Source organism: Pseudopipra pipra, chromosome 13, assembly GCF_036250125.1.
Source record: "Pseudopipra pipra isolate bDixPip1 chromosome 13, bDixPip1.hap1, whole genome shotgun sequence".
NCBI lineage: Eukaryota > Metazoa > Chordata > Aves > Passeriformes > Pipridae > Pseudopipra > Pseudopipra pipra.
Genome location: NC_087561.1, coordinates 16,959,834 through 16,987,262, shown reverse-complemented (window position 1 = coordinate 16,987,262; position 27,429 = coordinate 16,959,834). Strand labels below are relative to the sequence as shown.

General features: G+C 46.2%; 2 protein-coding genes and 1 long non-coding RNA gene across 3 annotated transcripts in view; 2 read left to right on the top strand and 1 right to left on the bottom strand.

Moving 5' to 3' along the window:
• Positions 1-16,048, top strand: part of SH3BGRL (SH3 domain binding glutamate rich protein like) — a 31,084-nt gene extending 15,036 nt beyond the window's left edge. The window contains exons 2-4 of the mRNA XM_064670151.1: positions 7,852-8,037; positions 11,053-11,133; positions 13,975-16,048. Coding sequence (XP_064526221.1) covers positions 7,852-8,037; positions 11,053-11,133; positions 13,975-14,007 — 300 coding nt within the window. The 3' untranslated portion in view covers positions 14,008-16,048. The remainder of the gene's footprint in view (positions 1-7,851; positions 8,038-11,052; positions 11,134-13,974) is intronic.
• Positions 16,049-17,747: 1,699 nt separating this feature from the next.
• LOC135421558 (uncharacterized) lies at positions 17,748-18,355 on the bottom strand. The gene is made up of 2 exons (XR_010434071.1): positions 18,017-18,355; positions 17,748-17,863 (listed from the first exon to the last, which is right to left on the bottom strand). It is a non-coding gene; the product is annotated as an uncharacterized LOC135421558 (long non-coding RNA).
• A 2,811-nt stretch (positions 18,356-21,166) lies between these two features.
• Positions 21,167-23,600, top strand: LOC135421554 (TLR adapter interacting with SLC15A4 on the lysosome-like). The gene has a single exon (XM_064670150.1). It carries the CDS (start codon positions 21,978-21,980, stop codon positions 23,001-23,003), a length of 1,026 nt encoding a protein of 341 aa, XP_064526220.1. The 5' UTR covers positions 21,167-21,977; the 3' UTR covers positions 23,004-23,600.
• Positions 23,601-27,429: the final 3,829 nt, after the last annotated feature.

Below are 27,429 nucleotides of genomic sequence, written 5' to 3'. Positions count from 1 at the left end.
GGCCACTGTGGGAGGAAAGTAGCTAAACAGACACTCAAGAGGATGCAGCAAGTCAGTTCTGACCTATTTATGGCCTTTTAGTATCTTGTTAGAATTTGACTGTAGTGGAGCTGTGGTGGAATTGGCTGTACTGTGTGTCTGGCACCAAATTAGTGACACTCAAAAACCCAGCTCCAACATTAACTCAGACCCTGTGTACATTTAAATGGAAAAATCAATACCATTTGAGTCTGAATATTCAAATCATTTAGCACTAACAGAGGCGATTTGCTTTTGTCAGCTTCTCCTGTGACCATGCCCACAACATCATTAAAGCCTTGAGCTTTGGCAGCAGATGTCTGTCTGCTTTTGTAGGTCCAAATGACATATATCCCAAACCTTTGTGTGGTGTAACTGCAAAGAGCCTTTGGAATCCTGTTCCTGAGCAGTTGCTTTCCCTCCTCACCACTCTCCTGACGGACTCTGCGCATACAGACCTCTGCCTGCAGGGATGTGACAGTGCCCACCTGGGTGGAAATCACAGAGTCACAGGATCATTGAGGTTGGAAAAGACCTCCAGGATCATCCAGTCCAACGTGTTCCCAATCCCCACCTTGTCACTCAGCCAGGAGCACTGAGTGCCACGTCCAGTTGTTCCTTGGACACCTCCAGGGATGGGGACTCCACCACCTCCCTGGGCAGCTGTGCCAGGGCTGGGCAGGAAGAAATTCCTCCTGATGTCCAACCTGACCCTCCCCTGGCACAGCTTGAGGCCGTTTCCTCTCCTCCTGTCCCTTGTTCCCTGGGAGCAGAGCCCGACCCCCCCTGACTCCCCCCTCCTGTCAGGGAGTTGCAGAGCCAGAAGGTCCCCCCTGAGCCTCCTTTTCTCCAGGCTGAGCCCCCCCAGCTCCCTCAGCTGCTCCTGCTGCTCCAGCCCCTTCCCAGCTCCGTTCCCTTCCCTGGACACACATCTCTGGAAGGACCCTTGGCTGCATTGAGAATCCTGATCCCCCAGGACTTTAATGCATGGAGGTGACATAAACTTTCTTGTTTGGTTCTTCTGGTAGGAAAAAACTTGTTGAATGCACAAGGATCTTCAGACTTGGGTTTTGTTGGTGTGGGATTTAGCAAGTTTTCAGGCCTTGGGTTATTGAATGAGTGCACTTACAATGGCATTGTAATCCATGAGAGAAGCTTTTCTTTTTGTTCTCATGAATCAGCTTTTTCATTTATGTAACTTTCTATGCTTTCTGGAGCAAGTCGTGGTCTTGTTTTGGGAAGTGCAGACTTTGTCCTTTGTTCCAGTTATATTCCTGGCTTGTGCTCCAAAATCTGGTCAGTGGGGTGGTACCTTAGGCCTGGCTAAAGCCCCACTGCAGACAGGCCACGTGCTTCCAGACGTGATGCAACCTCTGGGTTAAATTGCAAAAACCTTTTGGTGGCCTGGATTTTCCCCAGCCTCTCCCTTGAGTGGTGGTCCCTTTGCATCCTTTCACACCAAGACTCTTTCCTGCTTTTAAAAAGTGTCCCCAGAACCACATGTGAGCAACAGGAACGTGGTTGTTGCTCTCAGTGTGAGCTGGAGCCTGTTCCCTCCTGCCCTAGCTCTTGGGCTGGTGATGCTGATGCAGCTTGGGGTCAGTGGTAAAAACCATTCCCAAATAAACAAATTTTAAGCTGTTGGGGTGTAACCACATCAAACCAGGGCTGCTTTGCAGGATACATGTGGATATGCCATGGGCTTTCCCAAAGGGAGGCTGGGAGTCAGTACATATGGAGCCCATCTGGACACTGCCTAATTTCTGGAATAAAAAAAAAAAAAAAAGAGCAGCACAAGTCCAGCATGAACTTTTTGCAGCCTCCTGTGTGTGATTTAGGTCACGGAAGTTTGTGGTGGTTTTGCTGTGTTTGTCCTCAATCTCATTCCCTACGGACCAGAAGCCAAACATCGAGAGAGACAATGATGGCACTGCTATGCTTAAAATAGCCAGAACAAAGAAGTGCTTTGAGTTCTGTGATGATAATTACCCAGGCCTAAAAATAGGCAGATGTTCTACCAGGCAGAGAGAAGTAACAGTGAGACAGGAATTGCTGGGAGACACCTGGCAAAGCTCTGAGCAGGCAGGTCATTGCTGGAGGCACCTCTGGGTTTCCCACCCTCTGATCACCATTCACAGTGGCACCACCAGAACTGGCACATTGGAATTTTAAGCTAATATGGGGGGGGGGGGGAAATCTGGCTTGTTCATACAAATAAAACCAACAAAACCACTTAGACAACAAAATAGCTTCTGAAAAACCAGGGAAACCTCTGATGGAAGCCAGGGCTGAGGCTGCTCAGGGGTGTTTTGACTTGGAAGGGGGGGCCTCCTGCAGTGCTGGGGTGGAGAATAAGCTTAGGGGGCTGTCAGGATTCCCTGACATTTAAATCCATGGCTGAGCTGCCAGGCTCTAACTCCTACAAATTATGTTGTACTGGGAGGTGAAATTCTAAGCGTTTTGCAGCTCATTTGCAAGTCTGAGCTGCTGCATTACCAACCCGGGTGGGGAAGGCAAGATCATTGTAGAAATCAGACGAAAAATGTAAAAACCAAATGAAAACCCACAGTATTTTTCCCTCCTCATTCCAAGCAGTGGCAGTGGATGGCAGCAGTGCTGGCCAGGCCCAGCAGCTCAGGCAGGCAAGTCCCAAAGGCAAGGCCAGAGCTCAGCCCAAGTTACTTGTCTTGGCAGCAGCTCCACATTCCTCGTGCTGCCCCATCCTTCCAAAGAAAACCACTTCCTGGGGGTTCTCCCCTTGCTCCTGGCTGCCCATGGAGTTTGCTGAACATTTTTTTATGCTGCACTTCTTCCATTTGCTGTTAAATTGCACCTTATCAATCTTGCAAAGGCTCTGAAGTGTCTGAAGAACGAATGAGCACAAGTCTGGCCACAAACAGTAACATCAAAGTTCAGACTTTACCTCTTGCACAAATGATGAAGCAGCTTCTTTAAAATCATCAGTGGCATAAAATAAAACTGTTTTAAAGCCGTAGTTGCTTTTCCTAATCTAGAACTCAAAAAGCTGGAATTGGAAATGGCAAAAAAAGCCCTTTTGAAGCTGTTTTTGTCTTGAAACTGAACTGAGAAGTGTGTGAGATGCAGATCTGCTGGAAGGTGTGGCTTTGCTGCTGTCCCGGTGCTGGATCCCAGCTGTGAGGTTGGGAGAGGCAGCTCAGGACACACGTTCAGCGGGAGCTGGAGAGAATCATGGAATTGTTAAGGTTGGAAAAGACCTTTGGGATCATCAAGTCCAACCATCAGCCCAGCCCCACCGTGTTCACCACTAACCCATGTCCCAAGTGCCACATCCACACATTTTTTGAACACTTCCAGGGATGGTGACTCCATCACTTCCCTGGGCAGCCTGTTCCAATGCTTTGCAACCCTTTCCATGCATAAATTTTTCCCAATATCCAATCTAAACCTCCCCTGGTGCCAGGACAGCAGAGCCACAGCCGGCAAGTTTGTTTTGTGACCAAAACAGCAGCACTGTAAACTCGCTTTGGGTTCCAGTAGTCCTTAAATAGATTTCCAAAACATGTCTATTGTCCAACAAGGGATTTATTTATAAACTGAAAAAATAACAAGACTTTAAAAAAACAACCCAAACCCCTTCTTGGCCAGCTGTGCAGACAAGACTGCTCTGTGTGTGTGTGCCTGTGTACAGCAAGGAGATGGAAACAAGTGAAGTTCAGTTCAATAAAGTGTTTAAAATAAGTGTTTCCCTGCAGTTGGCTGGTGGTAGGAGAGGTTGGTTGTTGGACAGGCAGCACAATCCTGGCTGGAGCTGAGGATGGAGTGTCCTGCAGCATCATCCCTGCCTCCTTTTTTGTTATCTTATTCCTACTTTGGGGTTAAAACTCCCTTTTTAATGGACTGATTTGCTAGAAAACATCACCTGTTTGTACCCTTGGCAGCTCTGACATAGTTCCTCTTGTGTTCCTGACGTCACTGACGAGATTTAGATCTAAGAACAATAAATTGCATTTTTGATGTGTATTCAAGTGAGGGACAGAACTTGTTCATAATTTTATGCTCATTTTTAGAATGTTCTTCGTGCCCATGCTCTGTTGAAAGCTTAATGTTTCTTGTTTGGCTTCTAACTGGAAAGGAAGAGGATCTTGATACCCAATGGGTTTTGTACAGAAGGTCACAGTGTGGTGCTGAGACTTCACTTAACCACAGTAACTTATCATAAAACTATTTCTGTCTCTGGAATAGACAATGAAAGCCCAAAGAAAGAGAAAATAGATTTATTTGATTAAATGCTTCTTTCAATATTACCTTGGGAACAGCAGCAAAAAGTATAAGGTTTCCATTGGCAGAGCCATTGTAGCTGTTTTTCTCCCAGGTGTGTTCAGGCCCAGAATCCAGGAGTGTGTTTCTGTTCCTGGGATGGGGGTAAAGGCACCTGTGAGCAAAACTGGCTTTCCCAAGGGTATCCTTGTTTCCCAGGCAGGGCAGTGGGGAGCTCCAGCACAGCAGGACTGACTTCTTCTCCCACCCCTTCCCCTTCCATCCCTCTGTCTCCATCCCAGCTCCACCCTGGGATTCCCCCCATCTCCATCCACCCACTTTGCTCATTCCCATCCGCTCCTGCCTGCAGGCTCTTCCCTTCCTTACAGCTCTGTGCCCATCCCTATCCTTGTCTTCTCTGTTCTGGTGCTCTTGTGTCTCCAGAGTCCTCCTGCCCCCCCTCAGTGCTGGTCCCGACCCTCCAGACCTTGCTGGGCTCTGCAGTTCCTGGGCTGACTCTGTGCACATTCCCAGCTCTCCTCTGGTGCTCTGGGCCCCGCCTGACGTGTCAGGAGCACTCGGAATAAACAAGGATTTTTGTGTTTGCCAACTGCAGGGAGCTGCAGTTGAAAGGCCAACATCCCTTCAGACGTGACAGTTGTTTACATAGGACGAGGTGTGGGATCTGGAGAGGCTCTGGCCCGTGTCCAGGCCTGGTCAGGCAACCGAGAGAGGATTTCTGGGAAGCGAGGGCTGTGCGTTGACAGGCGCATCCTGAAGGAAGGCTCCTCGCTCCTTCCCAAACATGGGCAGCAGGAACCATCCTCCAGGCTGTCCTGAGGAGAACGTGTGCCCTTTCCAGTAAGACAAAACACCCTGAAGCAGCAGCAGACGTCTCTTGCTCTATTTTCAGCCTTTCCCTCCCCGTGGTATTCCACTGCCTGGGATTAATGGAAGTTGTCTAAATAAAATCCCATAAAATAACCCGATCTGGCAGCTCGGTGTCCGCTCTGCCCAGCGGTTGGGGCCGTGTTTCTCTGTGACAAGCTCTTGTGTAAGTGCTTGTCACCTTGTCTGAGGAATTGGGAGGACATCACTGCTTAATATCCCAGCTTTTTTTCCCCTCTGGCCAGAAACTAAGATTCAGACTAATACCCCTCATGCATCAACACCAGCTCCTTGGTTTCCTGTAGAGCTCTTTGGGGAATTACTTCCCTTGCCCACAGACGGCCTGAGGGTGACATGGAGACCAAACTTCCATGTTTGCCTTCCAGTGGTGCCTCTTCTAGCAGAAAAAATAGATTTCCAGCTTTGCCAGCTCTTCAAAAACAAGCAGAAGGGGTTGTGGTGGCCCTTTGGAGCCACAGTCCTGAATCTGGGATGTGGTGCTGCTACTTGGAGCTGAAAAAACAATGCAGAGACTGTCCCAGTGTGAGATGCTGTGTGAGGAGGTGTGGGTGGCTGGGAGACGATCCAAGAGTCAAAATGATTAAAAAAATAAAGGCACTTCTCAGGAGATCAAAATGCTGATTACTGTCCAACTTAGAGCTCTTGTTTTTTTGTTGCAGATTGTATAGTTTAATGGTAAATTAGGTAAAAAGTTGGTTTTCTTTTATTTCTTCATAATCCCGGGACATCTCAAAATGTGTTCTCATTAAAACATCAGATTTTGGACAAGTTAAGGGACCGAAGACTATAGAAAATTAGTTGGATTTGTAATTTAGACATTGTAGGAAATGCTTAATTAAAATCCGATGGGTTCAACGGAAAAAAATTCCATTTGCTGCCAGGTCACGCTGGTGGAGGAGTTTACAATTCCAAAGACCTTTCCCTTATTTTATCCCTACAGAACAGTTCCTGAAGGACCCGCTCACTCTTTTTTTCCCTCCGAGCTGCGGGAGAAAAGCTTCCCCTGCTCCTCCTTCCTGCTGCCGATAAAGGCAGGGGGAGAAACCTCTTACCCTCCGGGCTGAGTCTGCTCAGGAACGTTTTTCTCTGCAGCCTCTCCATGAATTATTTCCTAGGGCGGTATTAACTCTTCCAGCTTTATTTATTTTTAGCCACGATGAAAATTAGCAACATCCTCGTGTTTGAGGGTGCTCGCACATGGAGTCCAGCGGCTGCTGTGCCGACACGGGAGGAGGAATGATGTTGGCTTTGCAGCCCTGGGCAGGCACTTCCCTGCTGGAGCTGGGGGCACCTTTTCCTCGGTGAGAGAGCAGGATCGGTCCCTTTGTGCTACGCCAAGGTTTGGTTGAGCCTGGCCATGGACAGAGCAGCGAAAGACTTCAGGGTGTGCGTGAAGATTCCCTCTTTGGATTTGCCGGGCGCTGCTCCCAAACCCACCCCCTTCCAGGGCAGCGCTTTCCCCCCTCTCCCACCTCAGCCTCCTGCTGTTCCCGGTCCGGCTGGGTGCCGTGGGTCCGGATGGGTGCCGTGGGTCCGGCTGGGTGCCGTGGGTCCGGCTGGGTGCCGTGGGTGCGGGGCTGTGGAGCCGGGGCTCAGGCTCCATATTTGGCTCCGGGCTGGCTGTGCCCTGACCCCGGCGCTGCTCCGTGTTTTCCCGTGGCCGTATATGGAGCGGCTGCTCCGGGAGCAGGGGCTGACCTGAATTAGCACCAGTGCAACATCTGTATGAAAGGCTGCTCTTGCGGCTCTGAGCTCCTTAGGTTAAAGCCAGGCCTTGGACTGGCTTTGGAGTGGAGTAATTTGAAGAGAACGAATTTCCCGTGAAATCCTGTTTTTTTATTGTTTGGCAGGATGTGCGTGGTTATAATTTCCTTTATGGTGGTAAAGTCATGCAGGGGGAGAGCAGAGCATAAGCAGAACATCTCTGAGCGGGGAAGTCAGTAATTCAGAATGACAGTAACAAAAACCACCTTCCCTGTGCAAAGCCAGCGCAGTGTTTGCTGCGCAGATCATGCTTTTCCTTTGGATTCTGTGTGAGTGCACAAGGACAGGCAGCATCAGCTGTGGGGCCTCAGCCAGCCTCCCTGACACCAGTGGGAATGGGGGATGAGGGATCACAGCTCTCCAGAGACTGTACCTGCCTCTGCTGACACCCAGGACACAGCGGAAGAGGGATTTTTTTTGCGAAGAAACATGAGCCAAAGTTGCCTTGGGATCTTACAGTTAATGGACTGTGTGAGATCTCTGTCCTGGCACCAAGGTGGACAAAAACCTGGACTCTGAGAAGAGGGATTCGGCCTATGCTGAAGGAAACAGGTTATGCCTCAAATGTACCTCAGCAAACTCCACTGCATCTGTAAGAACAACATTGCCCCGGGTTAACTGTAAAGCCCGGCCAGCACAGCCTCTGCAGGGCCCTGCTCACCCCTCTGCTTTCAGGGGGCACCTTCAAGGTTCACAAAGGGACAGTGTCATAGGCTTCAGCCTGTTCAGTTGTGTAGGAGCCAAGTCAAAGCTCAGATCTGACTCTTTAGAGATACTTTTGAATTCTAAGAACTCTCTTACCACTTCCATTCTCAGCCTGTTTCGCACTCCCTGGTTCCTGTATCGAACCCCGCAACTGCAGGAAAGATGGTTTGACTGATTTGGTTTGCCTTCTCTCCTCCCCTCCCTCTTTTGTGACAGATCAAAAAGCAGCAGCAAGATGTGTTAGGCTTCTTGGAGGCCAACAAAATCGAATTTGAGGAAAAGGATATCGCCGCCAACGAGGAGAATCGGAAATGGATGCGCGAGAACGTCCCCGAGGACAGTCGGCCTGCCAGCGGGAACCCCCTGCCCCCCCGGCTCTTCAACGACAGCCGCTACCTCGGGGTGAGGCTCCCTGCCCCATCCCACCCCTCCTCCTCACTGTCTCCCTGTCCCCATCCCACCCCTCCTCCTCACTGTCTCCCTGCCCCATCCCACCCCTCCTCCTCACTGTCTCCCTGCCCCATCCCACCCCTCCTCCTCACCGTCTCCCTGTCCCCATCCCACCACTCCTCCTCACTATCTCCCTGCCCCATCCCACCCCTCCTCCTCACTGTCTCCCTGCCCCATCCCACCCCTCCTCCTCACTGTCTCCCTGCCCCATCCCACCCCTCCTCCTCACTGTCTCCCTGCCCCATCCCACCCCTCCTCCTCACTGTCTCCCTGTCCCCATCCCACCCCTCCTCCTCACTGTCTCCCTGCCCCATCCCACCCCTCCTCCTCACTGGCTCCCTGCCCCATCCCACCCCTCTTCCTCACTGTCTCCCTGCCCCATCCCACCCCTCTTCCTCACTGCCACAGCCTGTGCTTTGCTGCTGTGACCAGCAAGGCAGGGCTTGGCCAGCTGTACCCCTGTGAAGGGTGTGGAAGGTGTCAGACATTGCCCCTCCTCTCAGGCTTTTAAATAATAATTGATTCTTGAATATTCCAGTTCCACCATAAGAGAGGTTAAAATTTGGATCCCCTATTCAGCTCCCACCTTGCAGTATTGCAGTGTATATATAATTTTTTTTTCCCTGTGGTTTTTCCCCCCCCCTACAGCTCTGAAAGTTCAGAGGTTTCTTTAATTCTCGATTGTGAACTAACACCTCACAGAAACAGGCCTTGTTGCACCAACCTTGTGTTCTGTAGCAAGTTTAGAGATCTGTTCTGCCCAGTGTGGATTCCAGATCATATAAAGTCATGTCTACCATGATAATAAATCAGTTTTCTTCTTGGGATCAGCTCTCTGTGCTGCTGGCAAAAGGAAGGCTGCTGTGGTCCATTTACTGCAGTGCCTTGGACAGATTAAAACTCATGTTGCAAACACAAATCCTACTGGTAATTATTTTAATGCTTGATCAAAAGTAAGTTGCCCTGCAGTACTTGTACTCAGCAGGCCATGCTTGAATGATTATTAGATTAACTGTTAGATTTATTTTTAAAACTTAATATGCTCTGAACAGAGCTCACAGAGTGCATTCCTCTGGTCCTTTTGAAGTCTGGTTCTGACCTGCAAAGTCTGTAAAGTCAGAACCTGCCAGTGCTGGACCTTTGTGAGGAGATTCTGTGGCTACTAAAAGCAATTACTCACAATTGTGCCAGGAATTTTTCTTGCTTTTGTAATAGAAGTAGAACTTGAAACAATATTCACAGTGAGCTATTGTACCCCTCAGCTCTCAGAATTTACTGACTGTGATTATGACGTGGAAAAAGGTTGGTTTGGAATGACAAATGTGAGGACAAATGTTAGCACAGATGCTTCTCATGCACCCCCACTGCACCCCAGGAGAGTTCTGAATACAGGAATTTTGGGGAGGGGTACAGGTACTTCACACCAGTTCTTGCAGTTCTTATTTCATCCACAAAATTTTGCTTGATGTCACTTTGAATGTTTGAACTTCAGTCAGTCTGTGCTGCTGGATTCAAGTTGCTCCAGTTCAGCTTCCAGGAAGGTAAAAGTTAATTCTGTGCCCAGAATTTGAACCTCTTTCTGTCTTTATCTGATGCCTCTCAAGCATGAACTTCCCTATTTGTTCCATCTGATGCAGCACAACTGGCAGAGGAAAGAGCAAATTGACTTTCCTGGCCCGTGCACAGCAGAGAGGCTGGAATTGGGGATGCTGTGCAGGTTGGCAGGAGCTCTGCTCCTCACTCCCAGGAATTCCTTTCCTGGGAGATGCAGTGGAACAGGCTGAAGGACTGTGCACCAGCAAGATAAACAAGCCCTTTGTTATCAAGCAGCCCCAGTCCTGTCAACGGAAGGACTTCAGGGAGGATTTACCATAATCATCCACATTTTTATCAAACTGGTACCCAAATGCTGTGTGTGCAAATGCAGCAATAATTTGCCATCCCTGATCTCCAGGCAGCTGGAATTCTCTGCTCCCTGTACTTTGTTCTGTTCCAGCTGCAGCAGCCTCTCCTCGGAGCTGCCCCTCTCTGCAGTCTGCAAACAGCAGTTGCTGTTCCTTAGGCTGTTCCCCACCAGCCAGCCAGGAATCCAGAGCAGTGTGTGCTAAACAGCAGCTCTCCCAGACTCCAGCCTGAGACTGCTGGGGCTCCCCAGCCAGGACTCCTGCATCCAAACATTCCTCAGGAAAGCTGGAGGAGGCTGGTGCTGTGCCACAGTTAAAAGGGAGAGCAGGAAGGTCACAGGGCAGATGTGTGCTGAGTACAGGAGTCAGAGTGAGGGAATTCTGTGGTAACTCAGACAGCAATGGGCTTGCACAAACCTCCTGGGTTCCCTTGGTTGGGGTTTGGTATTCCTTCTTTTATTTAATTGTTTTTACCATGATTTCCCTGTGTGTGTGTTTGGGGCACCTGTAGTGCCCTGTGAGCACAAGGAACAGTGCCACCCCTTTGCCTTCACTTGCACAGACCAATCCTGAGTGGAAAACATGGTGGGAAAGGTGTACTCTTAGTGTAAAGGTTTCAGTTGAACTTTTGACAGGTTTAGGAGCTGGAGTTCCCAGTTGCACTGTTGCCATCGCTAAGCAGGAATTAGCAATGACATCTGGGGACAGCAGTGGTTGTGATGACAAGGTCCAGGCTCAGCCTCTCCTGCAGGAGGGACATCCACACCAGACCCAGTCACAGCTGCCTTGGTATGGAGTCTGTGCCTCTGGGAAAGGCTGGAGCACCTCACAGCAACACCTTGTGGGGACAGAGGGGGAAATTCTCAGCTTGTCCCTTTCCGCCGGAGCAGTGGGTGTGGTGTTGGTGCCAGTGACACATACCTGAGGTGACACCGCCTTTGGCATTCGGCCACATGAGGCAGTGTGCTCGGTGAGAGTTGGGTGACACCCCAAGCTGATCTGAGATCATTTCTGACAATTCATTCTTGTGTCTTTGTCCCCCTCCCTGACTCCCCCGGTGCAGGACTACGAGGCTTTCTTCGAGGCGCGGGAGAACAACGCGGTTTACGCGTTTCTAGGCTTGACTGCACCCCCTGGTTCAAAGGTAGGTGAACCTCAGAGTGAACCCCAGTCTGTGTTTTAGATCTTCTTGTTCTCTGCTCATAGTAGGGTGTGTTACCTGTGCTGTGGTTGCCCCAATCAACCTGTGAGATACTCAGTCTCCAGAGGCTTTCAGGCTTCAGCTTCAAAAGACGAGTTAATATTTGCACTGAGGGATGCATAAGAAATCTAGATGAAAAAAGCTGTCACAAAACCAAAGAATGTTTTCAGTTCAGTGAAAAAATTTAATTCATGTGAAATTTTGATGAGATTTTTGTACTAGAAAATCCCTTGAAACCAGAGTCACTGTTTCTGAAATAACGTGGTCTTGCTTCAGAGTTATTTTTTCCTCCAGCTTGTTATCCAAGGCTTGTTTTCCTTTGCCAATTACAAACTGGGCTGCTGCTTTGCAGATGCAATGGGCTGGAATTCTCCTTTTGATTTTGATAGGATAGGACAAGCCTGCTTTATACGTTTCACTTGACAGCAGCAGGATCCTCCAGGTCACTTCCAGCGTTCTTGTTCCAATGGATAAACACGCCGCTTCCTTTCAGCTTTACTCAAGTACGAGTCGAAGGTCGTGCTGTGCACATCACCAAGAGACCTAATTTTAAGGGTGGATGGTGACCCATCAGCAGTGAGACCTGCAGGTTGTGGGCCAGACTGAAGCAGTTTAGGCAGCCAAACTAATTTCCAGCAATAGCTCCGCTGATGGGAATGGTGCGAGGAGGAAAAGCTGCCTCGTGCAGAGAGCAAAGCCCGGGATCTGTGCCCCAGCGTCACACACCGCCTGCTGCACACAGTCCTGGGAATCTCAGGGAAGTTCCTTGGAACAGCTGCACAGCAGAGCCTGCAGGATGGAGCCAAGGAGGGAGGAAGCAGACTGTGGGATGCAGGGAAGCTCGTGCCCTACCCCTGGGAAGCGCAGTGGTACCGGAGAGCAGCTGCTGCCATAACAAATCAGGTCACCTGTCTCCATAAGGTGCCTGAGCATCGCTGCTCCCCGGCCCTGCTGGCTGGCAGAGCACACAGCAGGGTGGCAGTGCTCTGACTCTGTCCTAAGGGATGCTCCAATTCCGCCCTCACCTATGCAAAAGGTGAATTTAAAACAGGAGGAATAGAACACGCTTGTGCTCTGCTGAATTTCCATGTAGCCTTGGGCTGAGGATGATAAATAACCTTTGCAGAAGTGACCTTTACCCCCCTGCATCCTGTTCTTGGGCTGACTTTGGGAATCCCTCCCACAATTAGGATGTACAGTCAAACTGATTTCCTGCTGCTGAAGAGGAGACAAGGATGTGTAGGTGCTGAAACTGGAATTTACAGTGTAGCTGGGCGAAGCTTGGATACAGCACTGTAGGGAATGGCTCTGCATCTGCATAAAATGGAAGGAGTCTGGGATCAGCCTGTGTGTGATTGGAAGGAGGGTCTTGGCAGGAAACCTCCATTCAATGCCATTGTGAGATATTTTGGAAGTTAGTTGACTCTGAACACAAAGGTTTCATATAAATGCTAAACAGGAATGGCTCAGAAGTGAGCATGGAAAATCCAAGTAACTGTTTTCTGAGCCCTGGTGATTTGGTTTGTGCTTTGGGCACTGAGAGTCCAATTGGATCTACAAATCCTGGGAAAGGCTGGCATTGAATTGATCATAAATATCCCTTTTTTGATTTTATAGGGAGAGGAATTTGTGAATCAAAAGCTGTGTTTAATTATTTCTTTATTAGGGATTTAAGGACTGAGAAGATGCTCAGTGAGGGGCCTAGAGGGAGAAATAAGGAAAAGAGAGAGAGAGAGAGAGAGTGTCAAAGCTGGAAAGCTGAGCCTCTCCCGGGTAACTTGCAGGACCACACCCAAGGAAATGGAGTTTGACCTTCAAGAAAAATAGGTCAGCAGGTTCTTCGAGTTAATTGTACTCAAGTTCCTGGGAATGAGGGAAATACCTCTCCAGGAATCCTCTCCAGCTCTCCACTGCCTGTCTGGCAAAAAAAAAAAAAAAGTGAGGTGTCACTATTGCAGTGCCCAGGATGGGTAATGGAGTTGTTACAAAGCCAAGGGAACTGATCCTCCTTCTTACCATTCAAAGAACCACTTGTCTCTCAGAAAGTATCAAACACCCTGCTTTTTTCCAGGCTGTGTAGTTCTTTTTGATCTTCCCCATATTCTTCACCTGCCTTTTGTGCCCCAGAGGCACAGGGTGTCCCTGCAGGAGCAGGGGTGCCCGATGCCATCCCGATGCACGGCCAGCGGAGCAGAGCACGCTCCTGGAGCGCTCCCACGGCCCCAGTTCAAAGGCAGGATGAGGGCAGACAGCCAGGAAAACCACTGATCCACCACCTCCAGGATAAGGGAGAGCTGCGTGGGACTTCCTGCAGGCTGGGCTCACCCACTGGGTCCCCTCTCTTGAAAATCTTACGGACTTCTTGGAAATTGTTCAGCAGTGCTGGCTCATGGTGACAATGGTATTGTTGAGTGTGTTAGTTCAATGCAGTCACAAAAGCAAACAGCTCCATTACATAAAGGTTGAGTTTGGCATAAGTTGAACTTTGTCCTTGCAAATAAACCAGGCTGTCCCCACTGAGGGCACTGGGACTGGAATTCTCTTTGTAGGCTGTGTTGCTGCTAACAGGTCATTAAATTAATCTGCAGTCAAAAGTACACTTGGAGAAACCATCCAGAAGGAAATACCTTTTGTATTTCTCCTGTTGTCGTTCTGTTCCCATTTGTGATCACTTTAAAAAGGCTGAAAGACACCTGAAAAATGCAGGTTATTGTTTTATAATGTTCCTTCTGAACATACTGAGAAAGTCCTAATAATCCATGTAATTCTCTTTTGCTGTTTCAGGAAGCTGAAGCACTGGCCAAGCAGCAAGCGTGAACTTCAACTGCCTTAAATTTGTCTGTAAAGGGAATTTCCACAGCTTTTTATAAAATAGTCCAACTGTCTCTGCTTCAAGAAATGTAGATGTGATTTCTAACATTGATTGGTGCTTGCAGCATTCACTGTACATAACCCAAACTGAACACAAGTGGAGATGGGAACTCGAGGTGGGGAGCAGGAGTGGGTTGGGATGGGTTGGAGGCTGAGGAAGCCCAAGCAATCAGACATGAATGATTTCACTTAGTTTAAACTGTCCTGGCAATTTGTGCATTTTGTGGAAACTTAAAAAGAAACTATTTTAGTACTAAAAATGGAGGTGGGTTTTACCCAGAGATCCAACTATTTAAACAGCATCTAAAACCTCGTCAGATATTAATTCAGTGCCTGAGTTGCCTCAAAACCGTTACTGAATTACACAGTAATTTTTCAGTGTCTTTCCTGGTTTCAGATGGAATTGTAGGTGGTACTGTGTAGTATAACCATTGTAGTTGCTTTGGAAAGTTGTGTTTGTTCTTTTGTAGAATGGATATTTAAGGTTTGTATTGTTACACACTGTACAGATGATAAAAACCCAACAAGCCCTTGTATTCCTCATTGAAACCATCCGTGTGGGCTCCTTTAACAAAAAGGAATGTGGGCCATGGACACAAGTCCCTCACAGCTGCCTAAGCACGAGTGATGACACATCTGGGGGCAAGACTCAATGTTGCAAACAAGCCAAAACGGCCAGAAATGGCATTTCCTTACCTGTGTAAGGGTGAAAGCCTTTAATGTATTTCTCTACAAAAATACCAGTTCACACTGCTTAGAGCATTAAACATCTCACTGCATGTTCAAGTAGCCATTAGGTTCATATAGTATTTTTTCAAATGAGGAAATAAATGTTTGAATAGGAAAAACTATTATAACTAAGGAAGACTTCTTCTTTTTTTAAGGTTTAAAAACTTCTTTTCTCCATTGTTATTGCCATATCACAAAGCTAATACAGGAGTTGCAGATCTGTCAAAGTGTCTTGTACTGGTGAATTCACCACGTGCAATATTAACCTGTGTGTTCTCCCAGTGCTCAGGAGGGAGCCCGTTATTCCTGGCCATATTTTAATTCCTGATTTATGTTTTGGGGAGCCTGGGAGGCAGTTTGAAGCTTGTGCTTACAAAAGCACCACAGTATCACAAGGCAGAGGGACGGATGGATTTTGCCTTACCTTAAAGAAAACACACACAATTGTCCTTTTTTATTAACAGGCTTTATCAGGAATTACTGAAATCCTGTGAAATTTAAGATCTCTTGGAAATAAAAGTTTGGTTACATTTTAAATCCAGCATCAGATTTTTCTTGTTTACTATGATTTCATCTTTCTGAATGAGGTGATTTTTCTTTCTTAATATTGGCTTAAGCTTTCTCTGTGACTAAACCCCTGGTCAGGTTTTTGGGAACTATGGAATACTAAGCAAGTGGGATTTGACACACAAGTCTCTGTACCCACACCAGCTTGCTGTGTTTTCCTGTGCAAGTTTGGTGAATTACAGCCATTATTTTGGAGAAGCTGTAATTAAAACCCGCTGCCAAATTCTGTCAGTTCAGCGACCCAAAACATTCAGAAACAAGGTCAATCTCTGTCTCAACGGTCAAGAAAATCGCCAAGTTTAAGAAAGCAAAGTCACTCCCCTTGTCTGTCCCCCCCCCGCCATATGGGAGCATTCAAACTGTATCAGCATTCCTAAGCCAGCTCTGGGAGCCAGGCTGAATTATTCCTTTGTCTGGGGAACAAGGCACCAACACAAACTGAAAATACCGAAAATCTCTTTGTGGTGTGTGTAAAACTTGAGTTTTTTGATGCAGATCTCTTGCATGACTTTAGGAGTGCCAGGAATCTGTTACCTCTGTGCTGTATTTCTGTTTCCATGGGTGCAAGAACTGAATTTGTTCCTTTCTTTCTTATTTTTTCCTCTGTAGAGGGCAGGCATTGAGGATTTAAGCTGTATATTAACCGTTCCTGTATCATTCCAATAAAATTGTTTTAGAAAGCTTTCTCACACCATCGGCCTGTTTGCATGTTTTGTTCACGGTTTGAAGTTTTAGGTTGGAAGAAGAAGAGTTTTCAGATGAAAATCGTGCCTTTTAAAAGTTCAGGATTCATACAAGGTGAACATCACTAATCCACTGCTGCCCTGGGTGAATCTGCTGGCTTGGATCTCTCACCTGTTGCCACTAATGGGTTTTAATTACTAAATGGGATTTAATTTCAGATACATCTCCCCAAAACTGTCTGTAAGGTTTGAGGTTTTTCCCTTATTAACTCATTTCCCGCTCGTTCCCCAAGGCAGGCACAAGTTGGAAGCAGCCGAGGCAGCAGCTGCATCCCAAGCCCAGAGAGCTCTCCCAACCCTCTCCCTGCTCTTTTACAAACCATAATTAATTAGCTTTATGCTGCTCACAGCAGGGAACTGTGGTATTTAATATTTGTGTTGCCACAGAGCAGTGCAGGAAGAATTTTAAACTAAAACTGTTATTTTTACCTTCCCTGTTTGCCTGGTACATCAGCAGGTACCCCCTCGGCTTTGCACCACCTGGAAGATCTGCAGAGCTACAGGAATCCCACTCTCAGCTCTGAACAGCCCTGGGATTTGCCCAAATCCCAGACTTCAATTCACATCCTCTGGAGGAAACCAATAACCTGATTTTTTAAGGAGTTTTGTGATTTTTACAGGATCAGCTTCTTTCTGTGTGAACAACAGCAGCCCAACCAGGAACTCTCAGTCAACACTGATGCCTTTTCAAGGTGATTATTGCTTGTCTCTCACACTTGCTCTTCTTTAGTGTCTTAAAAATGGTCCATAAGATGGGAAAAGGGCTTTGGATGCCATTTCTAAATTGCAGTGAATCCCATTTCCTTCCCCTGTGTATCCACTTGTCTTGTACAACCCACAAAAGAAAAAAAAAATCACTGGTTTTCTTCTTTGTTTATAAAACATCTTAAAAACCCAATTGTTGCTCCTTAATGTAAAGCTCAAGACAAATAGTTTTCCAGAATCTGTTTGGAAACCCAGCTCTGTGTGTGCATACAATGTGCCCTTCACTTGCTGTTCAGGTTCCAGTGGTGTGTGCTGCAATAATAAACTTTTCTACCAATTCCTGTGGGATTTTATTAATTTCTCATATCCTCAGTCTCTATGCCATGGAAAGTTCTGGAATGTCTGATTATATCCCTCAGCTCATGTTGTACCCATTTCATGGAAGGGTTTGTGTTCCACCTACTCTGTACCTACACATAATAATCCACTCCACAAATAAATCATATCTTTTATTGTTTTTTCCCTGCAGAAGTACTCTGTGATTTATCCATATTACATGATCTTAGTAAAATGTTTTAGATTGAAAAGTTCGCTATGAAAATTTTGAAGTTTATCGTTAAAAATTTGGACTGAATGGGTAAACTTTTGGAAGTGCAAAAGGATTCTGAAAGTCCAAGTGATGAAGTAGAAATTGCTGTGTTACTACAGGAGGTGAGCACAGTGCTGCTGTGAGTACTGAGTATCCAAAATCCAGGTGTTTAGTACAAAATACATTTATTTAGTGTGTGTATTCATGACGTATCAAAATTGGTCGTGTATATACTGTACTAGCAATATATAGTAATTCCTTATATATGTTAATTATAATATACTCACAATATAGCAATATATAGTGATTTCTTATATATGTTAATTATATATAATATATATACACACACGATATAGCAATATATAATATTTCTTTATAGTGATTCCTTCTCTCAGAAGTGGGCTTATTGAAGATATCATCAGGAACTTGGCGATGTCTTCATTTTAAGTCGCTTGGTGTTTCAAAATCCCTAAATAAAAGGAAACCGGCACATTAATGATAATAATCACATCATTAATACAACGTGAGCAGCACTAGAACTCCCAGTTCTGTTCTGAACCCTTTCCCCAGCACGCAGGGCAGGTTATTTTGTGTTTATACAACCCGAAGTTATCGGACACACGTTTTATAACCGGGAGCATCCATGGAATCCACGAGTTTATCCGTGGAATCCCTGAGCTCCAGGTCCTGCCCGGCCCCGCCGGGAGGGGCCGCAATGGCGCCCGCGGCCCCTCAGCGCCGCCGCCGCGCGCCGTTGCTGCGGCAACCGGCAGCCACTCAGCGGCCGGGCCAGGCCTGCCCCGCCTTCCCATTGGGGGAGAGCGCCGTCCGTCAGCGCGAATTCCCGCCCCCCAGGTACTTAAGGCTCGGGGGCCGCTGCGGTTGAGGGTGGTGTTGTGTGAGGGTTGGCGGTCGGCTGTGCTTCCAGAGGTCTCCATTGCAGCCGCCGCTGCCTGGGCACCCCGGACCCTCCCCATGCCCTCTGCTCGCTGCTGTGTGGGGAAAATGGGCGGTTTTCTATTCATAAAGCCCTGCCCTGTGTCAGCAGCGCGGGGCTGAGCTCACCTGGGGGCGGGCAGGGGCTGCTCTGCGGCGGGTGTTTGAGGGCTCGGTGGGGCTGCTCAGGGGAAGTGCTGGCAGTTTAAATCCAAACTAAGGGACTCGGGGCAGCTGTGCTTGGAAAAACAAACAAACAAAAAACAATTAAAACAATGTCTATTTCATGTTTTTATGCATGTAAAATACACAGGTTGTGCTGAAAAAGAGAACTTCGCTTACATGCAGCCATAGTTGTGTACTATAAGTGTGTGGTAACATACCATGCTGTAGTATTTATCTTGGGTGTATGTATATATATGTCTTTTTCATATATTCCACAGCTGATGAATACTATAGTAGTTTTTTTACCTCTGTATTGTGACATCCTTGCCTTGCTGTTTCTCCCAACTGTGCTCAGCTTCTGAAATAACTTTGGTTCTGGTTTTATTTTTTGTCGATAAAAGGGCATTTCTTTTTGATGGAATTGATAGAAATGCATTGATTTCCTTGGATATTGGTACATTTAACCCCTGAATTCCGGAATACTTTGAGTTGGAAGGGACCTTTAAAGCCCATCTCATTCTACCCCCTGCCATGGCAGGGACACCTTCACTAGACCAGGTTGCTGACACTGCAACTGGAATGGGAGGTGATTTGGTTTTAATCACACAAGGTGAATTATCTGACTTGGTTTCTTTGTCTCTGTTACTTTTGTGTTTTGTTGAAACAGCTGCACAAAAATTCCAGCTGCAGCTGGCACTCATTACAAGCTCAGCAAGGTTTTAAACTACTTGGAATTTGAACCACCCTGGTTCCTGCCCCCCCAAGACTCTGAGCAGTGGCTCTGCTGAAGTCCCAACCATACCTTCTGTGCAGAAATTAGTAATGTAAAATGATTAAATATGAAGTAATTTTAAATGGCTTTCAAATGGGAAATGGCTTTTATGTAAATTCAGTGAGAACAAAAAGAGCTGTAATTCTGCCTCCACAAAAAGTGGGGTCTTTTTTGAAATAGAGGTGAAAAGGAAGGAAGAGGAGTAATTTTAGAGACTCCCTTAGACCTAAATGGCCAGAGTTACTTCAGACCTTACATTAATTAATTTCTAAGGCACAACATGGCTTCCCACTGCCAGAGGCCAAGGTTAGGTGGAATATTGGTAAGGAATTCTTGGCTGGGAGGGTGGGGAGGCCCTAGCACAGGTTGTCCAGAGAAGCTGTGGCTGCCCCTGGATCCCTGGAAGTGTCCAAGGCCCAGCTGGACGGGGCTTGGAGCAACCTGGGCTAGTGGAAGGTGTCCCTGCCCATGGCAGGGAGTGGGACTGGATGATCTTTGAGGTCCTTCCATCCCCAACCATCCGGTATGAACATTATTTTACTACCAAAACATGTTGTGTGATGGGTTGCAGTCAATATGCTGCTGTAAAGTTATCTTGACACTCCAGTTTTATTCTACATTTGTGTCTTGCCCTTGCCATTAAACAGTGTCATTTTAGGATCTTTTGTCTAGTACTTGCATGAGATTCAGCTTCTAATTTATTGGGGTTTTTTTGTCTTCTGAGTAGAAGGAAATTTAGAAAAGGCATCAACAGAAAACTCTGCAGACTGTGTATGGACTGGATGTTGTGCTGAGCAGTGAGATGACTCAGTGCTTGACCTCAGCTTCAGCTTGAAAAGGACACACTAAAACCCCCATGGAGGAGCCTCAGACACACCATTGAGCCAGCGGCAATTTTTGAGCCCAGAAAAAGTGGGTTTGGTCGAAGAGCAACATGATTGTCCACAGCTGTCCCATGGCTGTTGCTTTCACAGATTCTCATATTTGTGTGTTATAAACACAGCATATTTCATCAAAATCTTGATGACATGAAGTTGTCAAATTCTTTCCCATCAGCAGGACGTCACAAGAGCCTAAATTTAGCTGTGTCTCCGAAGGGGAAGTGGTGTGAATAGCACGGTAAGTCAGCTGGGTGGTGGAGCAACGCTCCACTCAACGTGTCAATGGACACGTCTGGTGGAATTTGGTTCCACTTTCGACCAGCACAGCCCCTCTGATCCCTCCCTGTGCCCTATTATGGCAGTCCCAGCTCGCTGGCATCACACCGCGGTCGGAAATCTCTCAGCCCAGTTTCCAACATCCTCTTTGAGGCTGGGCCTCCCTTTGTGTTCAAACCCCGCGCCCTTTCCCGCTGGGATCGCTTCTGTTTTTACAAGGAACAAAAAATGGGGAAGCACATCATGTGTGTGTCAGGCTCTTTGCTCCCAGAGAGCAGCGAAGGAGGAGTATGTAAGAGTCTGTCCTCCCCCAGCAGCTGGAGTGGGACAGCTCTGGGCTCAGGGAAATCACCTCAGACCCCGCTGGGCTTGGTAAGTTGGGCTTTTTGTGCCTTGCTTTTTCCCTTATGCTTTGGCCCAGAGGGCAGGAGCCACTTATTTCATTTGAAACAGAGCAGTTTTGTTAAAATTACCCTATTTCAGCTCTACATGAGCATTTTCAAAGCAATAAACCAAAATTTATTAGCAGGGAAGGACCTGGGTACCTCGAGGTCTTCCAGACCAGGGTAAGGACCTGGTTACACATCCTATGAGGAACACAGCATTCCAAATTCCAGTGACCTTCAGCAAGATTTAAATTGCCAAGTATTCTCCCCTTTTTGGAAAATGGTTTCCTAAGTGCCTGAAGTGCTTCAGAATGTGTTGTCCAGCTTTTTGCATATGTAAATGATACAGTAGATAAAAACACCATTTCAAACCATGAGCACACTATGGGGGTGTGAATGTACTTGAATTATGCAGAGATTCAAAAGATATTTGAAAGATAGAATGATTTTCTTGTGTTCATCTTTCCCATCCCTCCACAAGGGGAGTGGTGATGATCTTCTCCTTGGTGAGTTCAGATCTGACTTTAAAAGTGAAGGTTCCCATTGATTTTAACAGTAAGTGAATTGAAAAGGAATGATAAGGAATCATTAAATGTAGATTATTTTGAGACACTTTTCACTACTTATCATTTCACTATCAAGGAAGACAAATTAACTGTGTCTTTTAAATTCATCACTAAGAGGGACTCTACACACCTCTGTCCAGCAGCTCTGTGAGCTGCATTTTGGGTGCATTTTTATTATACTTGCAGACCTCTCAGCATCTTTTGAAGCTCCTTGGTACATCACAGGAGGGCTCAAGTCAGAAACAACCTCCAAATCTGAATTTGCTCTTTATATCCTTCCCGTGTCACTTCTTTAGCTCTTAGAAATTGTTGTCTTTCAATGGAAAACATTGATTTGCAACTGATGATGGTGACACAGACAAGTAGGGTGAATTTGCTGATTTTTACAGCTTATAAGTACTAAGTGTCTCAAGTAGCCATGATGCAGGAGAGACCTGGAAACAGAATGGATGTTACAGATGAAAAGCCCTTTAATGCCTTCCCTTTATCTTCAGAATGATTTTTGTGGCATGGTAAAGAAGTAAAAAGAGGAAAGGCATGTTTGCTAAAAATAAATACTCTCAAGAAAAAATAAAGAGAAAAATCACAATATTTATTAAATATGTTATTATTATTATTATTATTATTCTCTGCCTGTCTTTCAGTCCCAGGGCTCCATGGAACTCTGGTGATCAGGCTGTTACTCCCACTTGTCCTCATGTTGGCAGAAGGCATCTTAATGAGGCTCATCTATAAAGAAAGCTGTCATCAAGATAAGCCTCAGAAATCCCCTGCATCCCAAAAGGCTAAAGAGGGAATCTGGAGACAGAAACTTGTAGACATCCCAAAAATCAAAGGCTTTGCTGATGGATGTGAGAAGCAGGATGAGATCTCTGCTCAAAGCAGCAAAACAGAACCCGGGAGCGGCCCTGGCTGGGGATCCAGAGAAAGGGAACCTGCAAAAGATCAGGAAATGCAGGTTAAAGGACCTGTATCCCCAGCTTTACACATCCCCAGGAGAGGCCAAAGCCTATACCAGCTGGATTTGTACAGATCCTGGCCATGCAATAGCATTTACCAGAACTATCCCGACCTGCAGATCGGGGGGGACCATGTGGGGGAACACACGTGTGACTCGGGCTGTGTCCTGGACCACGTGTGTGATGAACTTCCTGATGGCCCTGTCCTGCTGTCCATAGATATTCCCCTGGGCCAGTCCCCTCCCTGTGAGCATCCCAAAAAGCCCAGTGTGACATCCCTGTCTGGGCATGAAGCTGAAGCTGCAGAGAGGAGCATCGTGCTCTCTGAGGAGCCTCTTTCCAACTCCACGCTCAACAAGTACATGGAAGCCAAGGTGGCAGAGCTCTACAAGCAGTTTTTTGAAGAAAGCCTGGCCAGGTGTGGCTCTGTAACAAACCTCCTGACTTGCAGCTGGCTGAGGAACAGCCTGGAGCAGATAAGCTTCCAGATCTCCCAGGAGCAGAACATAGAAGCCTCCAAGGCCAGAGGAGCCCTCCTGCACTCGCTGGCTTTGTTGAGTGGGCGAAACGCTCCCAACAGGAACAGCTCGGAGTTCAGCACCCCAAACCTGCAGATCTCCAACCCAGCGGGGGTGAAACGGGGCTGCAGGGTGCAGTTCCCATCCTGACTGGGCTGGGCTGAAGGGATGGATGGCATTAGGGTATGAATATTTCACTCCAGGGGTGAGCTTGGGAAGTGGGAACATTTACACACTACACTTTTTCAAATCAGTGTTTTAAGGCTTAAACCTTAAAGGGGAAGTAAAAGGCACTGGTTTCTTTTTTCTAACACAGAATTTGAAATTAATTTCTCTCTAAAATACTAGTTAATCATGTTTTTATAGTGTCTATAGAATCAGAAATTCATCAAGGTTGGAAACAACCACTAAGATCAAGTCCAACCATCAACCCAGCACCACCACCATGGTCACCATGTCCTCAAGTGCCTCATCAACGTATAAAACTGTTTAATTTTTGGCAAAATCAGCAAGCAAAAATGACTGCAGCATTCCTGAAACAGTAGTGCAAGGTTCCTGCATCTTTGGAAATTTAAATGCAGATTTTGATATGGAAATCCTGTTACTTTCAAACCCATTTTCTTCCCTTTCTCTTACTTCTCAGTAAGTATGGAAATGAATCATTGTGTCACCATTGTAAAATGAGAAATGAATTGGACTGTTACCTGCCCTGCAGAAGTTTTTTTCTAGTAAAGAACATTTTTTGTTGTTGTGTTTTGGGTTTTTTTGCCTGTGGTTTTGTTTGTTTGTTTTAATCCAGCATCTTTATTTGTTGGGAGTTTCTTAAAATCATCTCTGAGATGAAAGAAAATACCAATAGGCTTGGAAGAACGTTGAGAAGATCTGAATTCACAAGGGATTCACCTTGAAGCTCCTAATTCAAATAATATAACTTATTAATTAGTGGCATTTACTTTAATAGAAGCTGTGTGATGGGGCTTAGAGTTAAAATTGGGCCTGTTTTGGTCTGTACAGGGATGGGAATTTGCAGAATAAAGGAATATGGACCCTTAATAATTAATTTCCCTCAGCTGCCTTCTCAAATCTGATTCCTGCTCTTGCTCTCATCTTGAAACCCCAACTTCCAATTTTTCATGTTATTTTTTAAACAGCCTTCACCCTGAGGCAGACTTTGCCATGGTATCACTGTGGCAGGATGGGCATTTTCAGATGGAGGAAAGAAAAGAGGGATGGCTGGAGTTTGGGTGGCAGGATTGAGAAGAAGCTGCTCCTGAGGCAAAAGTGATCTGGGTGGCCAAAGTAAGAACTTCTCTCTCGTGAGTAAAATGACAGGCAAAGACAATTCCCACTGAGAAAATAATTCCATAAAATCAGACTCATCCAAGACCTAACTGATCATTGCCTGATCAACAATTCCCATTTTCTACTAACTCTAATACTATATCTAGTCCTTGTTTTCCAAGAGGATGACAAGGAAAAGGATGACTTGCTTCACTATGGCTTGCCCTAATTCCACATGTGCCTCATGAATGCCTTTCTCAGCATTCCAAATCAAGTCAGAAGTCCTTAGAAAGAGGCCAGATGACTTCATTAAACTCCAGAGCAGTCCAGGGTGGGCAGAACTCCTAAGTTTTCCTTGGGAGAGAGAATAAATTAACCGAGGGTGAGGGGGAAAACATTCCAAAGGGCACCAGTAACCCAAGGGTTTGCAGCTAACTGGAGAAAAAAGTGCTCCCTGGCATTTGAGCTGCCTTTGGTTCCCCCTGGGATCTGTTTATAGTTCAAACCAAAGTCTGGAAAGACGTTAATTGCACAAGGTTCTTCCTCAGGAAATGAGAAAGTCGGAGGTTAATCCTGAGGCCCACCCAGGCCGTGGTTGTTTCTGTCCTTCCCGGGGCTGAGAAATGTGTTGGAGAATCCCCACTTTGCTCTGCTGGTTCCCTCAGAGCCAGCCCTTGGTGTTAAAGTCAACAGATCATCATCAGCTGTTTCACTGGGAGAATCCCTGATGGATCTGCTGCTCCATTGCCGTGGCAGAATTGGAGCAGCAGAGAAGAACATGGACATCAAAAATGAGTGTTCGGCACAACCTGAGGTCACTGGGAAGCTCTGTCCATCCCATCCCTTCTCAGGGTCGGGTTCAGAGCTTGTTTTTTTAATTAGTTTTGTCAAATATGTGGACAATTTTAGCTGGAATGAAAAGAAAACAACACAACAGCAGCATTTTGAGGAAAATTAAGTAATTTATGTGGCCGTTCAGCACAATGATCCGTGTTTTCACAGCGCAGTGAAGGTGTAGATAAATGCACTTGGTTAATGTAAAGCACCACAGACTGTATTTTTGTACTGATTTTATGTAGTTTTGTCCATGGGAAAATATTTGTGACTCTGGTTTAATCCAAAATTTAACTTCTCCAAATTAACTTCTCCTCACAGAAAGAAAGATATCTGAGATGTCACTGCAGAGTACATTTTAGGAGCAAAATCTGGTCATTTCAGGAAAGATGAGACAAATCCATTTATTACTCACTCAAATACTATTTTTCTTTACATTTTATTTTAATTGACATGTTGCAATCCATTATATGCCTTGGATTTATTTATATTTGAAAGATGCTGAGCCCCATTCTGAGTTTAACTCCGGTAAAACTCCATCAGCTGCACAAGAGCTGTGCCTGTTTTCACTAGCAGGAAAATGCCTCAGTGAACTAAAGTTCCTTAGAGAAAATCCCTGAAAAGGTGCTTTTCCAGCCCTCTGAAGGGCAGCAGCTGGATTTCATTCCAAAGGAAAGCAGGGCCATATTTTACAGGCCAGATTCTGCCTGGTGCTGATTTTTATCCATGTGCCAGAAAATCTGATATTGAAAGGGAAATGCTGGCAGGGAATTTTTACCTTTATATCCAGTTCTCATTCTGTGTTCCCACAGAGGAATATTCACCAGGTGCTGGGACAGAGACCTGGGAATAAGCTGGACTCTTGAGTTAAATCTCCCCAGTTAACTGAGCCCTGTAGTCAGGATATTGTTCCCAGCCTGCTCCAGGTTGTGGGATTTAAGCCCCTATAGGAGGTGACTTCATCTGCCTGGAGGATAATTGGGATTTTTACACTCCAGATCAAGATTAACAATTTTTCTGAGATTTATTGAATAGTCAAATGGTGATATCTAGTGGTGGTTTCCTTTAGTACCTTTCAGGTCAGGATTTCCAGAGCTTTACAACCATTTTGCAACTAAATCTCAAAATCCACCTTTTTTTTTGAAGGAAGGATTAATTCCTGCAAAAAGGATGCCAGGTTTGCAGAACAACAGTTTCCATCAGTTGATGTTCTTCTATTCTGCAGGTTAAAATCTAGAAGGACTCAAAACCTGGAAGGCCAAACCCTTCCCTTTGGGACTATAAAACATGGAATATCAGATAATCAGAAAAATCTCAAACACTAAATACCTGTATTTTTCATTCATTTCTCTTTTAAAGAGGAAAATGCCATTTGCTTGTCAACTTGGCATGAAACTAAGTGTGAGTGGCTTATTTTTTCACCCAAAATTTAAAATACTGAGCTGCTTTTAATGAGCTGAAATCTACTTTTTAGCAGCGTTCCTTCTCTCTCTCCTCAAGTTTATACATGACATTGCAATACTGATTTTTTCCTCTCTGTTTTGCTCCTGCTTTACATAAAGGTTTCCAAAATTCAGCTGTTTGATTGTAATTAACCTACTTTTCTTCCTCTTTAGGAGAAGATCCTCACAATTTAATCCCTTCCTGCTTTTCCTTTGCGTTAATTTATTTGTGGTAACTCCATCAATCTGCTGGGAATGTAAATCACTTGTGAGGGGCAGTGGTTGCTTGGTAAATGAGTGCCCAGGTGGCAACAAACCCTCCCACTCCCACATGTGACATCCTGGCTGCCTCCTATGAATCCCAAGAGGGCCAAACCCCTTTCTTCTTCCCTCCTGTTCCACGTAAGGGTTGTGGATATTCCCTTTCACTTGAGGGAAGGCAAAAAGTCTGGAGGAATATTTGATGCTGTGGAGCAAACTGGAGCAAATTTGTCTCTGGAGCTGAATTACTGGAGCTTGCACAGAATGTGTTAGGAATCCTGTGTAAGTATGTCCATCAGGGCTTTATTTTCCTTGGGATGCTTGTTTGGGGCTCTCTTTAGGGAAAACATTTGTAGCTGTTGTTACAATATTTAAATTGCAATTCCTTGGAAACAATCTGGCACCTCACCTACTTTTCCTGGGGCTTTTTTTGCTGATGTTTAAGTGCTCAGAGAAGGTGAGCAAAGGGTTTAGGAGCTTCCCTTGGGGAAGGGTGACTGCAGGGGGGCTGAGGAACTGGGACTTTAAAACCAGCCCCAGAAGACTGAGACTTGTAGGGGGTTCCTGTGTCTCACCACTGCTGCTCCTCCCCCAGGGTAAGTGCTGACAGCATTTTTCCTAAACACAGCCCTAGTTGTGTGACACTGAAATGTGGGCTCTGGACTCTGTGGAACTCTCAGTGGGAATGTTAACTCTGGGATGGACGCAGGCTCAAAGACCTGGGGGGGTCACCTGGAGAAGAGAAGGCTCCAGGGAGA